This window comes from Rana temporaria, chromosome 4, assembly GCF_905171775.1.
Source record: "Rana temporaria chromosome 4, aRanTem1.1, whole genome shotgun sequence".
NCBI classification, from domain to species: domain Eukaryota; kingdom Metazoa; phylum Chordata; class Amphibia; order Anura; family Ranidae; genus Rana; species Rana temporaria.
In genome coordinates this window covers 460,310,699-460,330,215 of record NC_053492.1, presented here as the reverse complement: position 1 = coordinate 460,330,215, position 19,517 = coordinate 460,310,699, and the positions used below count along the sequence as shown (strand labels likewise).

The window sequence follows — 19,517 nt, the reverse complement described above, 5'->3', positions numbered from 1 at the left end:
TTTCCTAGCACATCATCAGGGGCAGGTGCACCAGTGTCTGTAAAAAAGCATAAATAAAACAATATGGTCCAATGTTACACCCAAACACAAGGGAGACTATATAAACAGGAGAGAAATTAACTCATCCCACTAAGTACTTACATGTCAATTAAGTCTAGACCATGTGAACATGAAAATTGGTGGCTGCTTAAAATGTTCATCCCGGGAGCTGAGGAGGGGGCCCACAGAGAAAAGGAAACAAGTGATCAAAAAGAAAACCATTTGGGCTCCAAATGCTGTAAAAGTGAATAAATCTGGTAGACTGTGAATATATGAAGGTATAATATTGTTGAAAAGTATTAAACAGTAAATGGAGCCCAACACCAAGATAAAAAGTGTATAAAAATTAAGTGTGGGAATAGTGAAAAAAAGCCATACCTGCTCAGAAGGAAAGAAAGAGCGCAGAGGATATAAGAAAAATGATGAAAGCCAGGCAATGCTGTCTTCAATCAAACACTGAAAAGCATAGGCAGAAAGCCCAGCCATGTGATTACTTAAAGCTATGCTTGTCAGTGTTTGATTGAAGACAGCATTGTCTGGCTTTCATCATGTTTCTTATATCCTCTGCACTCTTCCTTTCCCTCTGAGCAGGTATGGCTTTTTTTTCACCATTTCCACACTTCATTTGTATCTGCCTTTTATCTTGGTGTTGGGCTCCATTTACTGTTCAACACTTTTCAAATATTATATACTAGAAAATTAGAAAAGTGCATTGGGCCAATTTTGATGCACCATTTTCTTTTGAGATGGCTTTATTTTATCCACTCCGAAGTTACCCCACCATGTTGCTTTTCAAGTGATTCTTTATGATGGACAGCTGTCCTATACCTCAATATGTCATCTCCAAGTTGCTACAGTATGATTGTTTTTATGACTATCTGGTTAATAATATGTGATTGTTATGCTAATTTAACATGCATGTACTCATTTTGCTATGTCATGTTTTTTAATGTATTGAAAAAAACATGTCATCTTTAAGCCATGTTAGACCTACCTCATTTAAAGTCCCAAACCCTCTTTTTCTTGCATATATATAGGGATGGAGATGTGGTATCCTATACACCTCATTTAAAGTCCCAAACCCCTCTTTTTGTTTCATAAGCTTCTGCTTGATCCCTACCTGCGAGTTACGAACGATTCCTACTTACGAACGGCCTCAAATGCCAGCCACTTGTGCTCCACGCTGGTCCTAGATACCTCTGAGCACCTACGAACACATCCCACACTGCAGTACTACACGGCCAGAAGAGCCCCAGATAACATAAAAGCACCTGGAACATCCCACATTCATGTTCCGCCCAGAAGTTACACTTACAAATTCAGTCTTGCGACTTACGAACTTCAACTTACAAACAAACCTACAATCCTTATTGTGTTCGTGACTCGGGGACTACCTGTATGTGCTACTGGACCCCAGCTTGCTCACCTCCCGGTGGGGCGATCCTGAGATGCACAACCTGGTACTACCATGTAGCAAAACCCATCTACACCATCAGGAGCTCTGGTAAACACTGGTTAGTACTAGACCCCGCACCTTGGGTGAGCCCACACCATCCACCAGGTTGACCTGCTTGTATATCTATCATGCTGGTTGGTGGGATTCTCTCTTTTGCTATAGCTTTTGTGTCTCCAAGCCTGACCCCTGACCGTGACACCCTGCTGGGGACATTCCCCCCCCCCCCCCCTCACTTCCTGTTCTGTCTAAAACCCATCACCATCAGACAGTAATTGAGGGAAAATCTCTCCAATGGGAATGTAGCGCTACCCCCTCAGGACCCGCTGGTTAGATTGGGATCGGCATAGTTGTGTTACCTCTGTGATGTGTCTAGGGATAATGACGATGATGAGAGCAATGACGGAATGTCCAAACAATCGGTTGACGTTTTCTGTGCCTTTATTTTGGGTCAAACATGACCATCAGCCAACTTGAGGGAGATCGAATAGGTTGGTGGAAAGAAGAGAACTTTGCAGATTCAGTCTATGGATAGAAGAAGCAGTCCTGCCTCCAATGATTAATCTTGCTTTGTGGCCACTCCAGCCGGAGTGGGTAGAGTGCCCCTGGACAGGTCCCTCTCACAGGCCTGGCAGCCAGGGTGTCACTCGGAACTACTGGGAAGGAACAAGTCTCTGCCACCGACTTGGCTCTAATAAGACTTAGACTTTTGTAGTGAGACCTCTGCCACAGGCCCAATACTGGTGAATATGGATGATAGAGCGAATCCTCCCAGTAAACACAGTTTTGCCTGAATCCTCCTCAGGTAGACTTGATAGCTTGGGGCCACCGACTGACAGTTGCAGCATACAACCTGTCAGTGTCCGGTCACCCAGATCCCCGATGGATGGTCTAAGCCCTATTGGATCACCTGCCTCCAGGTTCTCCTCAGACCGCTTCCCCACCAAACAGCACAACTTGCTTGGGATCTTCTTAATAAAGATGGGGGACCCAGTAAGTCACTGGGGCCCCTTGGCAGCATCAGTTGCTCCGGGCCATGAGGGCCCAGAGTCAGGAACTCCGCGTAGCACGTGCGCCCCGGTCTGGTAGGCCATATCGCCGGGGCCCGTGATGTGCGCACACCCTGAAGGTGGGTGCCGCACCTGGAACCAGGAACCCGCGAAGAACCCCGGAAAAACGGCGTCTGCCACAGAAATACCCTCCCCCAGCATGCCCCGCAAGGGAAACACTCCTCTGATTGGCTGCTGGGCAAAAGGGTGCCTCTCTGGCGCCACCTGTCATCCATAGATGGAACTACATCTCCGGAGCACAGAATGACCCAGGGAACAGTTCAGGGCTGGCAACAGCCAAATTTAGATAAATCAACATGGATGAAAGCAAGTAACTCTCTCATCCCACTAAATTTGACAGGAATACAGACTGCAATAACAACCTGATGGAGGGTCTACATCGTCCTCTTTTCACTTATAAAAAAAAAAAAACTTTCCTCTTATCATCTGTACAAAATGGAGCCTCGCATGCATAAAGCTTTAATTAAAAAACTGTATTTAATGATTCACTGTGATTATCATCTATGTGTCGGTTCCTCTGAACAAAAGATCATAACTGGGATGGAAATCAATTGTAAAAGCTTATTGATTGGCTTTGCAGTGGTTTTAATTTCCACTACAATTTCAATTATTTGGTCACTTGCAACCATTAAATCATGGGTAAAATCATGGGTAGCTGACTGCAGGGCCTGTTTAATTAAATGCAATTATATTTTCCAGCAGTGACCAGCATCTAAACATACCAGGGATCCCTAGACAAGTTTTACCTGTTTGTTGCCAGAACTTGATGTGCTTTATGCCAACGGTAACCAGCTTATCAGTGTGATGTGGATTGCATTTCACAACAAAAATTTTATCCTTGTGCCCTCTGCAGAAAATAAAATACATATGTAAAGTTATACATTAGACAGTACCACCCACACTACCCTATAATAGGTCCTACTATCTCAAGGGAATAAAGAAAAAAGGCAATACTTTATAAAATGAACAAATGGCAAAGATGTATTCTGGAGCTCCAGTGCAAAAAGTGACTGGGGTTCCAATATTTTAGAGTTCAAAGCAAAAATATGTCACCTGCACACCATAGATCTTTCAGAGCAGGTCCAAAAGCTTTATTCAGCAATCATATCGCAATAACAAAAGCAACGTTTCGAAGCTTCATCAGGTATGTAACGCAACATGCCTGATGAAGAGGTCCTGTGAGGCTCCTGATATTACGATGTGATCGCTGAATAAAGCTTTGGACCCGTTTTGGAGATCTGTGGTGTGCTTGTGACATACTTTCGCTTAAATTTCTTTTGGTTTCCAGCCAAAATTGGGTTGCTGCAGCACCCATTTATGTTTGCAGCCATATAGCAGGAATGCATGTGTTGGGAACAGTGTCCAGTCTATCACTGTCGCCTAATGCATGTCCCCAGTCTCCAAAAACTCCTATACCATAGTCTCTGACAGTCTCCTGCAGAATGATTAAGGTCCACACAGGGCTGAAATATGTAAGCAAGGAAGGACACTTGTTTTTTTTTTTTAATCCTGTGTTAAATAAAGAAGTATTGTGATCCCACTAGTGTGTGCCAGTCTACAACTTCAGTCTCCTGCAGCATATCTGCAGTCTCTGACCATCTCTTGTATTATGTTTGCAGTCTCTGACCATCTCTTGTATTATGCTCATAGTCTCTCACCAGCTCCTGTATCATGTCTACACAGTCTCTGACCATGTCTTGTATTATGTCCAGTCTCTCACCTTCTCTTGTATTATGCCTATAGTCTCTGACCATCTCTTGCATTATGTCTACAGTCTCTCACCATCTCCTGTATCATGTCTGCAGTCTCTGACCATCTCTTGTATTATGTTTGCAGTCTCTGACCATCTCTTGTATTATGCTCATAGTCTCTCACCAGCTCCTGTATCAGGTCTACACAGTCTCTGACCATGTCTTGTATTATGTCCAGTCTCTCACCTTCTCTTGTATTATGCCTATAGTCTCTGACCATCTCTTGCATTATGTCTACAGTCTCTCACCATCTCCTGTATCATGTCTGCAGTCTCTGACCATCTCTTGTATTATGTCCACAGTTTCTGACCATTTCTTGTATCATGCCGATAATCATTGACTACATCCTATTGTGTGTCTGCGGTCTCTTAATAATGAATATTCACAGATTTTTATATGAGCCCTGAGCCCTTTGGCGATGGCGGGGGCCGCACTCGAGGCCCCCCATTTCCAGATAGTTGACCACCACTGGTATAAATAGTATAGAGTACAAAACATTGGTCACACATACAAATTATTGTTTGTAATATATCTACTGTACTAAAGAAAACACACAGCATACCGGGTTGTAGCAATTTTCTCTCCCTTCTTCCAGTCCCAGTATACAATGGTATGATTATCATCCAGGCCAATCGACACCAGACATTTGCCATCGGCTGAAATACATGTACAGATCGTCACACTGAATTCAAAGAATCGGACAGGTGGCACTAAAAAGAAAGCCATGAATACATGCAATCTACAGTGTACAGCAGGGGTGCCCAACTTTTTGACCTTCCTGGGCCACATTGGAAGAAGAGGAATTGTCTTAGGCCACACATGAAATACCCTAACAATAGGGATAGCTGATGAGCAGAAAAAGTCAGACAGATCACAAGTTAACGATCACGGATATAGATAATGTAGCTAAATGAGTACTATAACTTCAGTTTTTTTTTTTTTTATAATTTTTATAAAAGTAAAAAAGAGGGCAACATAAAACTAGTACCCCTAATGCATTAATATCTGGTTTGATGAATGTAGTAGCAATTCTCAATAGATTCTCGAGGTGATCATCAGATATTTTGGTTCCAATTTTGCCCTTTGCCCCCATTCACACCTAGGCGTTTTTACGCCTGTAGCGCTACGCCGCTGCCGCCAGAGGGCTGAAAACAGATGTCCCTCTATGGAGATGGTTCACATCTCCACGCCGAACGCCGGACGCCTGTCGCCTGCCGCGTGAAAAAAGGTCCCGCCTAGATGTGAATGCAGCCTTAGAGTGCTTCATCCTTAAAAATAGTTGCTCATAAATATAGGAGCTACTGAAAACGGATGACATGAATAAGGCATTATTGTGAAGAGCGGGAGATTTTTCTTTGAGAAGATAAAACTTTTGAAAGCCCTGCAAAGAGACAGTCAAATTTTTCTTCGGCCACATGTGTTCGCTAAGTGTAAAGGCATTTTTACGAAAAAACTCCCCCCAAAAAATAGTTTTCGATTTTGTGTTGGGCCGCATTCATAGCTGTCTTGGGCCACAGGTTGGGAACTCCTGGTGTGCAGTATATATTATACTGATCATACACATTATAAGTTCTCCATTGAAATCTGTCAATAAAGGAAAACACGTCTAGATATAAAGATCAACTATATTGAAATTACAGTATAATGCCCCGTACACACGATCGGTTTTCCGATGAGAGCTTTTGGTCGGGAATCCTGACCGTGTGTATGCTCCATCAGACTTTTTCCAATTGAAAAACTGCTGGAAAAAGATAGAGAGCAAGATCTCTTTTTTTCCCCCCGACAGGAAAAAAACTGATCGGACATTCTGATCGTGTATTCCTATGCATTCTCAAAAACAATTCAACGCACGCTCAGAAGCATTAAACTTAATTTTCTTGGCTCGTCGTAGTCTTTTACGTCACCGCATTCTTGGCAATCAAAAGTTCACTGACCATGTGTATACAAGGCAGGCTTGAGAGGAATTCCGTCGGAAAAACCATCCAACTTTTTTCCAACAGGAAAACCGATTGTGTGTACGGGGCAAAAGACTGGCATCAGACAAAAAGTGGAATTCATCAATGAACTGATAACACTTGTACAAGAGATAGTTAGAAGGTCCACTAAATCCTTATTTAAGGAATCAATTCTCAACCACAGTTTCATGGAACCCTAGGGTTTCTCCAAAGATTTTTAGATTTCTAGGGTTTCCTTGAGCTGTGGTTGACTGACCTGTCATTTGATGGTCCTGCATAGTACCGGGGGCCAACACTACTCGGCAGAGTCAGCGGCATGACTTTATGGATCCCGTAAGGGTGGCATTCTGATCACTGCCAACCAAGGTAATAGACAGTTTTCCCACTTACCCCCACTTACCCCTATTAAATTGGTTTTAGCAGGGGTTCCCCAAGACCTAAAAATTCAAGGGTTCCTCAAAGCTTAAAAGGTTGAGAATGCCTGGTTTAAGGCACATGGAAACGCTTATTAAAATCTTACATAATCTGTAACAAGTTATTGTAATTTCTAAAGGCATTTTCAATATGTTTATATCTACAGCCTCCATTAAAATAATATCTGGTGATCCTGCCATAAAGGCACTTCCAGTAACAAGGTGTCACCTGTTGGGCTGCAGTCCGTGCTCAGCCGAGAATTATTTGTCGGGCTCCTTCAATTTTCAGATTGCCATTTATTGTGCCAGGTGGTGTGGACAGGGACACCCATGGCTCGAATTTGGCCAATTCAGTTGCAATCTGACAAAATTCAAGCTGCATATGGCCAGCATTATACTGTCCTTTAATCTCAGTAACCCCTGTATAACTGCACTACAGGCGCTCCATTGGTTTTATGTGGTTATAGAACGCAACTTTGTTCTAGATTCCCAGAGCAACCAATCAAATTTTACTTCCTCACTATTAAAAACAATGAGATTAAACATTGTTGATGATTGGCGATTATGAGTTGTTGTTCTTTACAGATTGTTCACTCGCTTAATACGGTAGCCCTGATAATTCTCATTCAAGCTATTTCAGCAAGGGGCCCATGCAACGAAGCGTGCTCACCTTTGTGCATTGACACATGTTGTGGAGCGCTGCATTATGCAGCCCATTAATTCTGACGCAACAAAAAAATAGGTGATGTCTACATGTTATTGCAGCAGAACACTATACACAGAACACAGTGCATTGTACTTCTCTGTGTTTAATTGTACATGCATTTTGGGGGTGTGTTGGGGTGTCATTCAGGACGAATGGCACCACAGAAAACCAACACATAAAAAATGCATTATTCTGATTACAGAACCCCATAGTTACCTAAACACAATATTTTTCTCTATAGTAGGCCATATTCACCTTTTCCAGAAATAAAAACACGATGCAGTCAAAGGGCCCCAGTAGATCATGGAAAACTGAAAAAGCATTTATTTTATTGTTATACCTGAAGACCATTTGAGCTCACCTGGAAGTCTGGCCAAACCCCCCCCCCCGGCAATGATGCTATGACAGAAAAACAATTGGACACTCGTGCCGCGTACACACGACCGTTTTTAATGTCATGGGAAAAACAACGTTTTTCTCGATGAGATTCTTGTCAAGCCTGCCTTGCATACACACAATCGTGAACAAAAATGCAACACGTAGGACGGCACTATAAAGAGAAAGTTCCATTCGGATGGCGCCACCCTTGGGGCTGCTTTTGCTGATTTTGTGTTAGTAAAAGTTTGGTGAGAGACGATTCGCACTTTTCAGTCTTTGTGCTTTTCAGTCTGTTACAGCGCAACAAATGTGATATCTCCATTACCAACGCTAGTTTTACCAGAACGAGCGCTCCCGTCTCATAACCTACTTCTGAGCATGCGTGTTTTTTTCACGTCGTTAAGGCCTACACACGACGTGAAAAACGACGCAAAAATTTTGAGAATGTTCTAAATTTTTAATGACCATTTTTCACGTCATGAAAAATGCTCTAGAGCCTACACACAATCGTTTTTAAGGACCATTTAAAAAAATGCAATTTTTCACGTCATGGAAAACGGTCGTGTGTACGCGGCGTCACTCCCCGCATTACAGGAGTAAAAAACAACAGTTTTCACGTCTTATTAACAAGACAGGACATGGGGATTGCTAACTGGGATTTTTTTTTGGCCAGGCTACAGGTATTAATAAATATTTTACAAAGCTGCATTGTTTTTTAATACGTACTGAGGCCCCTTGACTGCATAGGCTATTTTCTGTAAATGACTAACTTTTAAATAAATAGAAAGCGGCAGTAAAAAAAAAAAATATATATATATACCGTATATATTTCTGCTGTTTTTTAAATCCTAAATACAGGTTAATAAATGACTCATAATTTGCAGCTGCAAGCCATCATATAGCTGCAAAGTGTGAGACTGCACAGTTCACTTAATTATAGTACTTTGTGTTTCTCTAAAGCAGGGGTCTCCAAACTTTCCAAACAAAGGGCCAATTTACTGTCCTTCAGGCTTTAGGAGGGCCGAACGTTGGTGTCAGTGTAAGAAATGGTGCCCCATCCTTGGTGTCGGTGGGAGGAATAGTGCCAGATCCTTGGTGTCAGTAAGAGAAATAGTGCCCCATCCTTGGTGTCGGTGGGAGGAATAGTGCCCCATCCTTGGTGTCGGTGGGAGGAATAGTGCCCCATCCTTGGTGTCGGTAGAAGGAATAGTGCCCCATCCTTGGTGTCGGTAGAAGGAATAGTGCCCCATCCTTGGTGTCGGTGGGGGGAATAGTGCCCCATTGTTGGTCAGTAGAAGGACTAGTGCCCTATTATTGGTGTCATTGGGAGGGATAGTGCCCCATCATTGGTTTCAGTAGGAATATTAATGCCCCATCGTTGTGTCAGTGGGAGGAATAGTGCCCCAAGGGCCGCATTAAAGCAAGCAAAGGACCACATCTGGCCCCCGGGCTGCAGTTTCGAGACCACTGCTCTAAAGGATTAATCTTTATAATATATATAATTCATAGCTATATGTACAGTATCTACAAACACAGCTTTTTTTCGAAGGAACATGTTCAGGAACCCAACCACACCCCCTTTCCCTCGCCAAACCGCATCAAATGTTGGGTGTGGCCAAATCCCACTAATAAGGTCTTTAAGGGGTATTAAATACCAAGAGTGCATTACGTACTTGTCGAGTGCTGAGCTCAGGGGTGTGCTATGCACAGAGAGCAGAGTTCAGGGATACGCTACCTACGTACAGAGTGCTGAGCTCAGGGGTGTGCTATATACAGAGTGAAAGGTTCAGGGCTGCGTACACAAAGTGCAGAGATCAGGGGTATTCTACCTACGTACAGAGTGCAGTGTTCAGGGGTGCGCTACACAGAGTGCAGTGTTCAGGGGTGCGCTACACAGAGTGCAGTGTTCAGGGGTGCGCTACACAGAAGGAGAAAGTGGAGATCACAGACGAAGGAATACCCCCTCCCACCAATGACCACACAGTACCATGGTCTCCATTGTCCCCATCCTATGGGAGCTGTTTAGGAGATCAGATGTGTGGGAGCTGCTGGAAGAAAAGCTGTCACTTTTAAACACAGAAGCTGGACTTCTGTATTTACAAGTAATAGCGGTGAGCAGGTCCTGACTTGAAGGTGGCAGAACCGAGTTCCTCCAAGCTCCAGCTGAAAATATAATAATATGTGGTCGTTCATTTCTGAATCGGCGTAAATACTAATTTACATATTCCTTGCGTAAAAATACGGAAGCGCCACCTAGCGGCCAGCCTGAAATTGCAGCCCAAGATACGATGGTGTAAGACACTTACACCTGTCGGATCTTAGGGATATCTATGCGTAACTGATTCTCTGAATCAGGCACATAGATACGACCGACCACACTCAGAGATACGACGGCGTATCAGGAGATACGCCGTCGTATCTCTTTTCTGAATCCGGGCCAGGGACTATATGAGGAACTATAATTTGATATATATATATATGGCAGCCATGCTAAAAGGTGAAGACATTTTGGAACAGATTTCATTTCCTTGTTAACGCCGTTACACAAATTAATCTATTCAAATCTCCAGCTGAAGCTCTTGTGAGCAAGCCAATCTCACATATCCCTAAATCCTCCCCAAAGGTAATCTCCTTTATGTTCTTGGCTGCTAAAATAGCTGCCACATGCTTGCAGAAATTACTAAAAGTTACATTTGAAAATGTAAAATCCACAGTAAACTGAATTGTGACTAATAAACAACTAGCAAATATACCTCAAAAGTTTTTGATCAATTCTGGCCCCCATGCTTTGACTATATTCAGAGTTCGCTCTTCAGGGGTTCAGAAGTTTTGCTGGTCACGTAAAAAAAAAAAAAAAAAGGTCTCTCTTCCACTATTTTAACCATTCTGCTATATTTTCTTGTCTTTTAATTTATTTCACTTTTACCATAACTTTCTTTAAAAATAACTTTCTTTATCATTAAAGCAAAATGTCAGACAAAAATAAGATAAAAATGAATCACTCTCGAAAGATAAATACAAGAAGCTTTTATTGCAGTATTCACTTTCAAAGGAGAGCTCTCCCTTGCTGTACTTCTTTTCTACCACAAGATACCTACATTCTGATGGATGGCCTCATTGAATCCTCTGAACCCAGGTAAAAATAACCCAAATCAGTGTACATTATTTAATCAGTGTGAAAGTGAGGCCTCGTACACACGATCGGTTAACCAGAGGACAACGGTCTGATGGACCGTTTTCATCAGTCAAAACCGATCGTGTGTGGGCCCCATAGGTTATTTAACCATCGGTTAAAAAAAAACCAACTTGCTTTAAATTTAACCCATGGATTCCTAACGGATAGGTCAAACACCGATCGTTAGTAGGCACAACCATCGGTTAAAAATCCACGCATGCTCAGAATCAAGTCGACGCATGCTTGAAAGCGGTCCTTCAGACCGTTCTCATCGGATGGACTGATCGTGTGTACGCGGCTTTAGAGTCTACAAACTCAGATATTTATATATTTGCAAATTAACCAATCTTGATATACTGATGGACTATCTTATTTCGAGACTCAAAAACGCCAGGACAGTACAAAAATACCTCAAATTACCCTTTTTTGGAAAGTAGACAGTCCAAGGTATTTAGTAGGAGGCATGACACGTTTTTTTAAAGTCTTTTTTGTCACAATTTGTGGAAAAATGAAGAAACAAAATAAAACGTTGGTATATTTTTGTCACAATTTCTTTTACATACTGTCACCAGTGCAGTACATCGTCATCATATGTTGGTGTGGCAGTGATCAGGGATACTAACTGGTGACAGTATGTAAAAATAAATATATATATGATTACATTTTTTAATTATTTCTTTTTTTTTATTATTATTTATTGTTTTACAGACTGTCATCAGATTAGTTCAGTGTCACCATTGTACTACTCCGAGGGGTGGGGGGGTGATCAGGGAATTTTTTTATTTCTTGTATATTGTTATTGTTTATAACTGTGATGATCACTGTTATAAGCAATAGTTTTAACTGTCATAAATGTCTTTCATTCATGACAGCTTGCTTACTATTGTGAGGTTGTGGTTGGCTACAGCTAAATCACATGGTACAGGGTGCTAGGTACCATGTGATAGCTGTGGGCCAATCGCAGCATCACAACAGTAAGCAAGCCATTCATGACAATTTTTCTTACATGTAATCATGAAGGGGGTAAAATCTTCCGAAGCTGAAGATGTTGAAGGTTTACCCTCACCTTCTGATCCCATGGCAACTGTAACATTTTCCAATAACCTTCTGATCTCCCCAACATTGACATGGACAGAAATAAAAACCTGGCATAGGTTCTAACCCTTCCCTAATTCATCCAAAAAAAAACATGTTGGCTTTAGATACACTTCACAGTGTATGTAAACCCCAACAATTAACTTCTCTTATTTGCTCCCTTGTTGTTATGTTTAATATATAATAAAATTAAAGAAAACTACTGATCTTGTAAGAATTTCAGAGCTGTCCTGTGTCCTTGGCACACTTCTTTGCCATCTCAAAAGACCCCCCCCCCCTTCCCCCAAAGTTCTTATCTTGGCTTACAGAATGATTAACCTTTATAAAAGTAGAGATCTAATGCCCCATACACACCATCACTTTATGTGATGAAAAAAAACGACATTTTCTGTGAAGTAAAAAATTACGTTTTTGAAACTTCAATTTTCAAAGACGAAGTTGCCTACACACCATTGTTTTTCTCACAATGTTCTAGCAAAGTGAGGTTACGTTCTCACCACTTTTTGCATTGAAGCTTGCTTCATAAGTAGCTTCTGGGCATGCGCGGGTAAAAAACGTTGTTTTAAACAACGTTTTTTACTACACACGGTCAATTTCTGTGAAGTAAAAAATGACGTTTTGAAAAACGACACATAAAATTGAAGCATGCTTCAATTTTTTTTGGTCGTTTTTTACAAGACATAAAATTACGTTTTCCCCCACACACGGTCAATTAAAGTGACGTTTTTAAAAACGTCGTTTTTTTTCATCACATAAAGTGATGGTGTGTATGGGGCATAAGAGTGGGGGAGGTTGAGTAGTTTAGCTAAATACAATAGACAGGGCTGACAACACTCAGTCCACATATATACTGTGTGTTGTCAGCACACACAAGGGCTAAGAGCGGAGTGCACTTCTGGCAGATTAACAAGTATTTTTATGTACATACTGGTACTTTTAACCCCTCACTGTACAGATACTGAGACAGTGCGGGCCGGCTGTGCAGAATCACATTTATACACTGCATTTTCACGTAGGGGGTGCGAGAGCGCCCAGCTGTGCTGTGGTTCATCACAGCACATGCCGATCACCGGGTCCCGGCCAGTGATGACCTTTGGCACCCAGTAATTGGCTCCGAGTCTGTGAGTGTGAACAACACAGAGCTGTGTCCAGTGACAGGGGATCTCCTTGCTGCTAAACAGGGAATGAAACCAACTAGATTCCCAGTAAAAGCAGCACAAAGTACACATATAAACACTTATTAGGCACACATTTAACCCCTTAATTGCCCTAGATGTTAACCCCTTCCTGACCAGTGTCATTAGTACATTAGGGTATGTTTAAGGCACGGTTCACACCTAAACCGACCGCGGATCGCACAGGAATGTTGTGCATCTCCGTTCTCCATTTCAGAAATGAATCCGGGCCGAATCTGTGCCTGAATTTTGCCCTGAAATGGAGCCAAAGATGCACAGCGTTTCTGTGCAGTGCGCTCTGCAGCTGCCCTGGAGATATGTGAACAGGCTCCAAAGAAAGCCAGTCACATTCTCCTGCTATGCGAATTGGCTGCGGGGAAAACCACATCCAATTCGCATAGGTGTGAACCCAGCCTTATAGCAGAAAGTAAATATTGTTTTTTTATTTCAAAATTATCGGCCTTTTTTCCCGTTTATAGCGCAAAAAATAAGTGGTAATCAAATACCACCAAAAGAAAGCTCTATTTGTGAGAGAAAAATTCTATAAATGTCAGTTTTGTACAGCGTTGCATGACCGTGCAATTGTCAGTTAAAGTAATGTACTGCCAAAAAGTAAAAAAATTGCCCGATTATGAAAGGGGAAATCTTCCAGAGGTCACGTGGTTAAAGAGATAGAACACTAGGAAATCTGCATTTACTGCAGAGATGTACGGCATATGTCTTTCTGTATTTTACACTCACATCTAGTTTAAAGTGAATGCAGAGAATTTAGGAACTTTTGATTTAGCGTAAATTTCAGAGCTCTGGAAATCTGTATCTGATCACAGTGCAATCTGGACCACTGAATATTGACAGCTTTAAACTATAATTTCCTAGATTGTACCTGATGATATGGGTTTGTTTGTATCATATCTTCATTAGTAGTCTTCCTAAACACTGTTGTTAGGTAGATTCAGAAAGAGTTAGGCCGGCTTATCAGTAGATAAGCCGACCTAACTGAATCTACGCCGCCGTATGTTTAAGCGTATGCTCAAACAGAGATACGCTTAAACATATCTAAGATAGGCCAGCTTGCGCTGTCCTATCTTAGATTGCAATTTTTCGGATGGCCGCTAGGTGGCGCTTCCATTGCAGCCGGCGTAGATTATGTAAATGAGCTTGTACGCCGATTCACGAACGTACGCCCGGCCGCCGCAGTCGAATTACGTTGTTTCCGTAAGTCCTTAGGCGGCCTAAATTTATTCCACCTATGAGGTGGAATAACAATGTTAAAGTATGGCCGCCGTTCCCGCCGCGAGGTTCGAATTTTTTATGTCGTTTGCGTAAGTCGTCCGCGAATCGGGAGTTACGTCGTTTACGTCCACGTCGAAATCAATAGGCCCGTACGGCGTACTTAGCCGCAATGCGCACTGGGAAATGTAGGCGCCCGGCGCATGCGCAGTAGCAAGAAACAAAAAAAACGTGAGGTCAAGCCTCATTACCATACAACACGCCCCCCTCCAACCAATTTGAATTAGGTGCCCTTACGCCCGCCGCGATTACACTATGCCGCCCTAAGTAAGGAGGTAAGTGCTTTAAGAATCAGGTACTTGCCTCTCTTACTTAAGGCGGCGTAGTGTAAACACGCTAGGCTACGCCGTCTTAACATTGCACGGCCGTACCTGAATCTACCTATATGATACTGTCCGTACAATGACTGACCAAAAAGTGAACATAGTACAAAGTACAGACAATAGGATGCAAAAGTATTACCTGAGAAGTCCAGGGCGCAGACCCCTCTCTGGTGTTGGCCTTTGAGCAGTGACAGGCATTTCAGTGTCTGAGTATCCCACACGTGTATTGCTGCATCTCTTCCAATCTAGTAACACATTATAGCCATCTGTCAGTACATACCACTTTACACATCTTTCCATATATGCCAGCCATTTGTTAGCCTCTAGAAATATTCTAAATGTATTTCTGGCACCCTCAAAGATAGGTGCTAGGTTAGGTAAATTAAGTTACTGGCTCACTGCAATTATTCAAGCTGCATGTGATTATTTTGGTCTGTTCTGTGTTTCACTGGCTGCAGGGTTGACTGCTTTCCCCTGTCTGTCTGGAAAGGTTCTGGAAGAGTCAAATCAGCAGCTGCATATTTAAGGAACCCTAAGCCAATCCCTGTGGATAGGTGCCCAGATGGTGGCTGGAAGGCAGTATAAATACTCTTGAGACTTGGAGCAGAGGGGCTCTTGTCCTAGAGAAGGGGACTCCAGTCTGGAGGGCTGCTGCCCTCATGGGCAGGCTTGCCACGTGTCTGCTGCTCATCAAAGTCCCAGCTAGGCTAGCTGGGGGGTGTATTCTGCTGAAAGTTGCTGGAGCTGACTGAGGTATCACTGTCTGGTATCACTGGAGAGGTATTTGGCTGATATTGGAAGAAGGTGTCCAACTATCCAAAGACATTAGTGAGTACAGACTGGAATAAGAGATCCCTGAGACTTTGTGCTTGCTGCTATCCCTCGGGTGCTAAAGTCAGTATTGCTCAAAGGGGACACTGTCCCTGCTGTCCTGGCATAGCTCAGTCTACTATCTGCTTGTGGGGAAAGAGAGTTACCGCTCCAGGTGGGTGTGCTATACAATCAGTGTCTTCTCAGGAGATCAAGGGTGCCGGCAATGCACAAAGCAAGTGAAAAAGAAATTGGATGGACAGCCGCACTCCAAAAAAAAACTTGATGGTTGTCATTATTGTAAAACAAATAAAAAGTAGCACTACAAAACACAGCAAAAAATGGGGATCGCAGCCTACGCCTTTCACACTATTAATCAGTGCTTAATCATGGCAAATATCCCCATTTTTTGCTGTGTTTTGTAGTGCTACTTTTTATTTTATTTACAATAAAGACAACCATCAAGATTTTTTTGGAGTGCGGCTGTCCATCCAATTTCTTTATCACTTACTATCTGCTTGTGCAAGGACTCTGCTCACAATTATAGGAGGAAGATTAGTGTCCTTAAAGAGGAGTTCCACCTAAAAATGGAACTTCCTCTTAACCCACTCCTCGCCCCCTTACATGCCACATTTGGCATGTAATTTTTTTGGGGGGGGGAGTGGGGGGCTTCAGGAGAAGGGGACTTCCTGTCCCACTTCCTCCTTCCGCCGAGGGGCTGGAAAGGCGATTAGCTTAATCGCCTTTTCACAGCCCCTCCCTGTAGGCGAGCGCCTGTCCAATCGGACGGCGCCGCGCCGCTCAAGCATGCGCACTGCCGCTCGCGCATGCGCAGTGGGTGCCAGGCCGTGAAGCCGAAAGCTGTCACTGCCGGGTGCCCACACTAGGCATGAAGACACCGGCTGGCGAGGGGGGGCGAGGAGCGGAGCCCCGGCCGGCGCGTCGCTGGAGCCGTGGAGCAGGTAAGTGTCAGTTTATTAAAAGCCAGCAGCTACACTTTTTGTAGCTGCTGACTTTTAATAAACTTAAAAAAAGGGTGGAAAACCCCTTTAAGTTGCTACAAAAGTTACTGGAGTATCCCAGTGTTACCCTACTCCTGTCCAAGTTCTGCAATAAAGCACCAACAAAAGCAGACCCCAGACTGTTGCAACTACAGGAAAAGACCTTAGGGACTTTAAACTGCATGCTACATATACACAGGTAGGGCTTTTTTAAGAGATGTGTCAGTGCAGCCGCTGCGTTCCAATAGAGCCCTAAAGCAGATCTATAGTTACATGTAGGGTTGAAAATGTTTTTATTATTATAAGAACATCATATAAGATACAGAAACAAGACATCAAATGAGAGAGTGGGGCAACGAGTCTGCCGAGTGGCCATCGCCTATAGCTGGACTCGTGCTTTTAAACATTGAGGATACAGAAGACTGCAGTAAATGTCATAGTGAATCATGAAATTAAACGTGTTCTACAGGTCATAGAAAAGGGAAAGAAAAAAGATAGTACCACCAAATAACAATAAAAATAAAAAGGAGAGAAAAAAGAAAAAGAAAAAGAAAGAAAGGGAAAGAGAGAGGAGAGCAAAAGAAGACAGTCTGCTAGGAGAGCATGTGCTGCGGTGGATCTTACTATTATAGGTAGACCATCTTCAAATGCCATGAGTCAAGACTAATGTGGATACGACCCAGGTTGAGGCAAGAGTAAAGGGTATCGGAGGAGCAAAATGAACCACAGGATCTTCTATTTGTCGAAGGAGTCTATAGCTACATTTAAAAAAATTGCTAGCAGGTCGCTTTTTACAACAGACGAGGCTCTGTATATCTTTTCTACCACAAAACCGCTTTTTCTGCCTACTAAATGTATAGTCATTGTAATGCACGAACAGCTCAATGTACAGATGCCAGGAGTAAAGACAACCATAGGCAGTTCGAATCTCGGCCGGTTCAGTAGGGATTTGAATAATATATGGGCAGGCTGGTTCTACCCAAGTCGATAAATCTGCATGTTCGATTTTTTTGGATGCAGGTATGGCTATAGCCACTAGCAGTAATCACTGTGTTCTCCTAGCAGGGAAGGCTCCCCCTGCGCCCCCCGCCGGGAGAACACAATAGCTCTGCAGGAGGGATTCCCCCATTAACATGGACTGTGTTGATGGGGGAATCGAGCGATTTTCTTTCCTGCAACCATGGGTTGCAAAGAAAATCACACCAACTATGGCATTCTTAAGTCGTGTATGTGCAAAAGTTACATTTTCTGTGGTCAGCCAATCAGGAAAGCAAAAGACTCTGGACCCAGAAGAAGGTCAGGAGAAGATGGAAGTGGTGGCGACAGAGCAATAAGAAGGAAAGAAGAGGGTATCCCTGGAAGAAAACTGAAAAGCATATTTGACATAATCTGCAAGTATACTGTGCATAATTGCACATATTTGCACATTATAGTAAGTGCTATGGGGAAATCAAGTAAAGTTCCTCTCTAAGTCCCGGTTCACACATATGTAATGCGTGAACCAGCGCGATTCCAGTGCAGGCTCCCGCATGGCATGTCATTTGCCGGCAGTTCACATGCGAACTGCTGCCGGTGTCAATGTAAAGTTTATGACATCCTCCAGATCGGTTCGCAGATCGCAGTGCGAACTGTTAAATGGCGCGGAAGAAAAAAAAGGGTCCTGCACCATTTTGGTGCAAATGTGATGCAATTTCAGCCATACAGTTAGTATGACTGAATTCACATCACACAGACATTGCATGTGATCTGCACAGAAATGCGGTGCGCATCACAAGCGTTGTATGTGCTCATACAAGTGTGAAGCCTTAATCATGAGAATTTTAGTAAGCCTAAAGTGGAACTAAACCCTCCTATCATATTCAGCCTAGGAAGCTGCCATTGTTGCCTTTGTTTGATCTGCAACTGCAATGGCTCTGCACATGTGATCAGTTATGGCTCCAGCCATTTGATGGTTTGACAGTTGGGTTGAGAGCGCAAGCAAATGTGACAAAATTTAATTGTTTTGTGAAAGCATTAGGCCCCTTTCACATAGGGCTGTCCGTTTGGACGGACTCCGCTTGCTCAGCAGGGATCGATCCGTTGATCTCCACTGAGCAGGTGGATGACAGGTCCGACTCCGCTCACTGTGCAGAGACGGACCTGTCAGAGCCCCGCTGTCCTCTATGGGAGATCGGATGAAAAATGCATCCATTTTCATCCGATCCCATCCACCAGACGGATGGAAAATAGGGCTTCCATCCGTCTGGATATGGCAGGTCAGATAGCGCCGGATGTCAGCGGACATGTCACAGCTGACATCCGCCACTCTATAGAGGTGAATAGAGCATCCGATCAGGTCCACCTGAAAAACAGACAGGCGGAACTGATCGGACACCATGTGTGAAAAGGCCCTTAAATCGAGGGGTTTAGTTCCACTTTAAAGCAGAGCAAATAGGCATTGTGGTAAATGGGCTATAGCTATAATGTGCAGGTATACCCAGCATTTTTGGATGTTATTCCACATTAACTTGTCAAAGAGATACCTCCAGCGTTGCAACGAATACAACTGCCTTCATAGCTTTGCCGCCACCACTGACATGTTCATCGGTCTTCCAGGTTTGACCATCTTAAAGGAGAAGTCCAGCATGGGCTTGTATGGCTGGGCTTCTCCTAAGGGTCACAGGAGTGCAAATCGTTTTGCACTCCTGTGACCCGTTTTATGCAGAGAGCGGTCTGAAGTCTGCTCTCTGCTGACGTTACCAAGTTCAGACCAGGCACCACGTCATCCCGACTTCTGGATCCGCCAGGTGCTTGGACTGATGGCAGTATCAGTCTCTCAGCAAGCTGCTGAGACAGCCGCTCCCTGCCCCTCCAGAAGGTCAGCGCTCCAGTGAGCGTGGAGGA

General features: G+C 43.4%; 1 protein-coding gene across 3 annotated transcripts in view; it reads right to left on the bottom strand.

Moving 5' to 3' along the window:
* EML6 (EMAP like 6) overlaps positions 1–19,517 on the bottom strand; it is a 234,721-nt gene that overhangs the window by 92,289 nt on the left and 122,915 nt on the right. For all 3 annotated transcript variants that reach the window (XM_040351653.1, XM_040351651.1, XM_040351652.1), the window contains exons 15-17: positions 14,963–15,068; positions 4,876–4,969; positions 3,309–3,409 (exon numbers count right to left, since the gene is read on the bottom strand). In XM_040351653.1, coding sequence (XP_040207587.1) covers positions 3,309–3,409; positions 4,876–4,969; positions 14,963–15,068 — 301 coding nt within the window. The remainder of the gene's footprint in view (positions 1–3,308; positions 3,410–4,875; positions 4,970–14,962; positions 15,069–19,517) is intronic.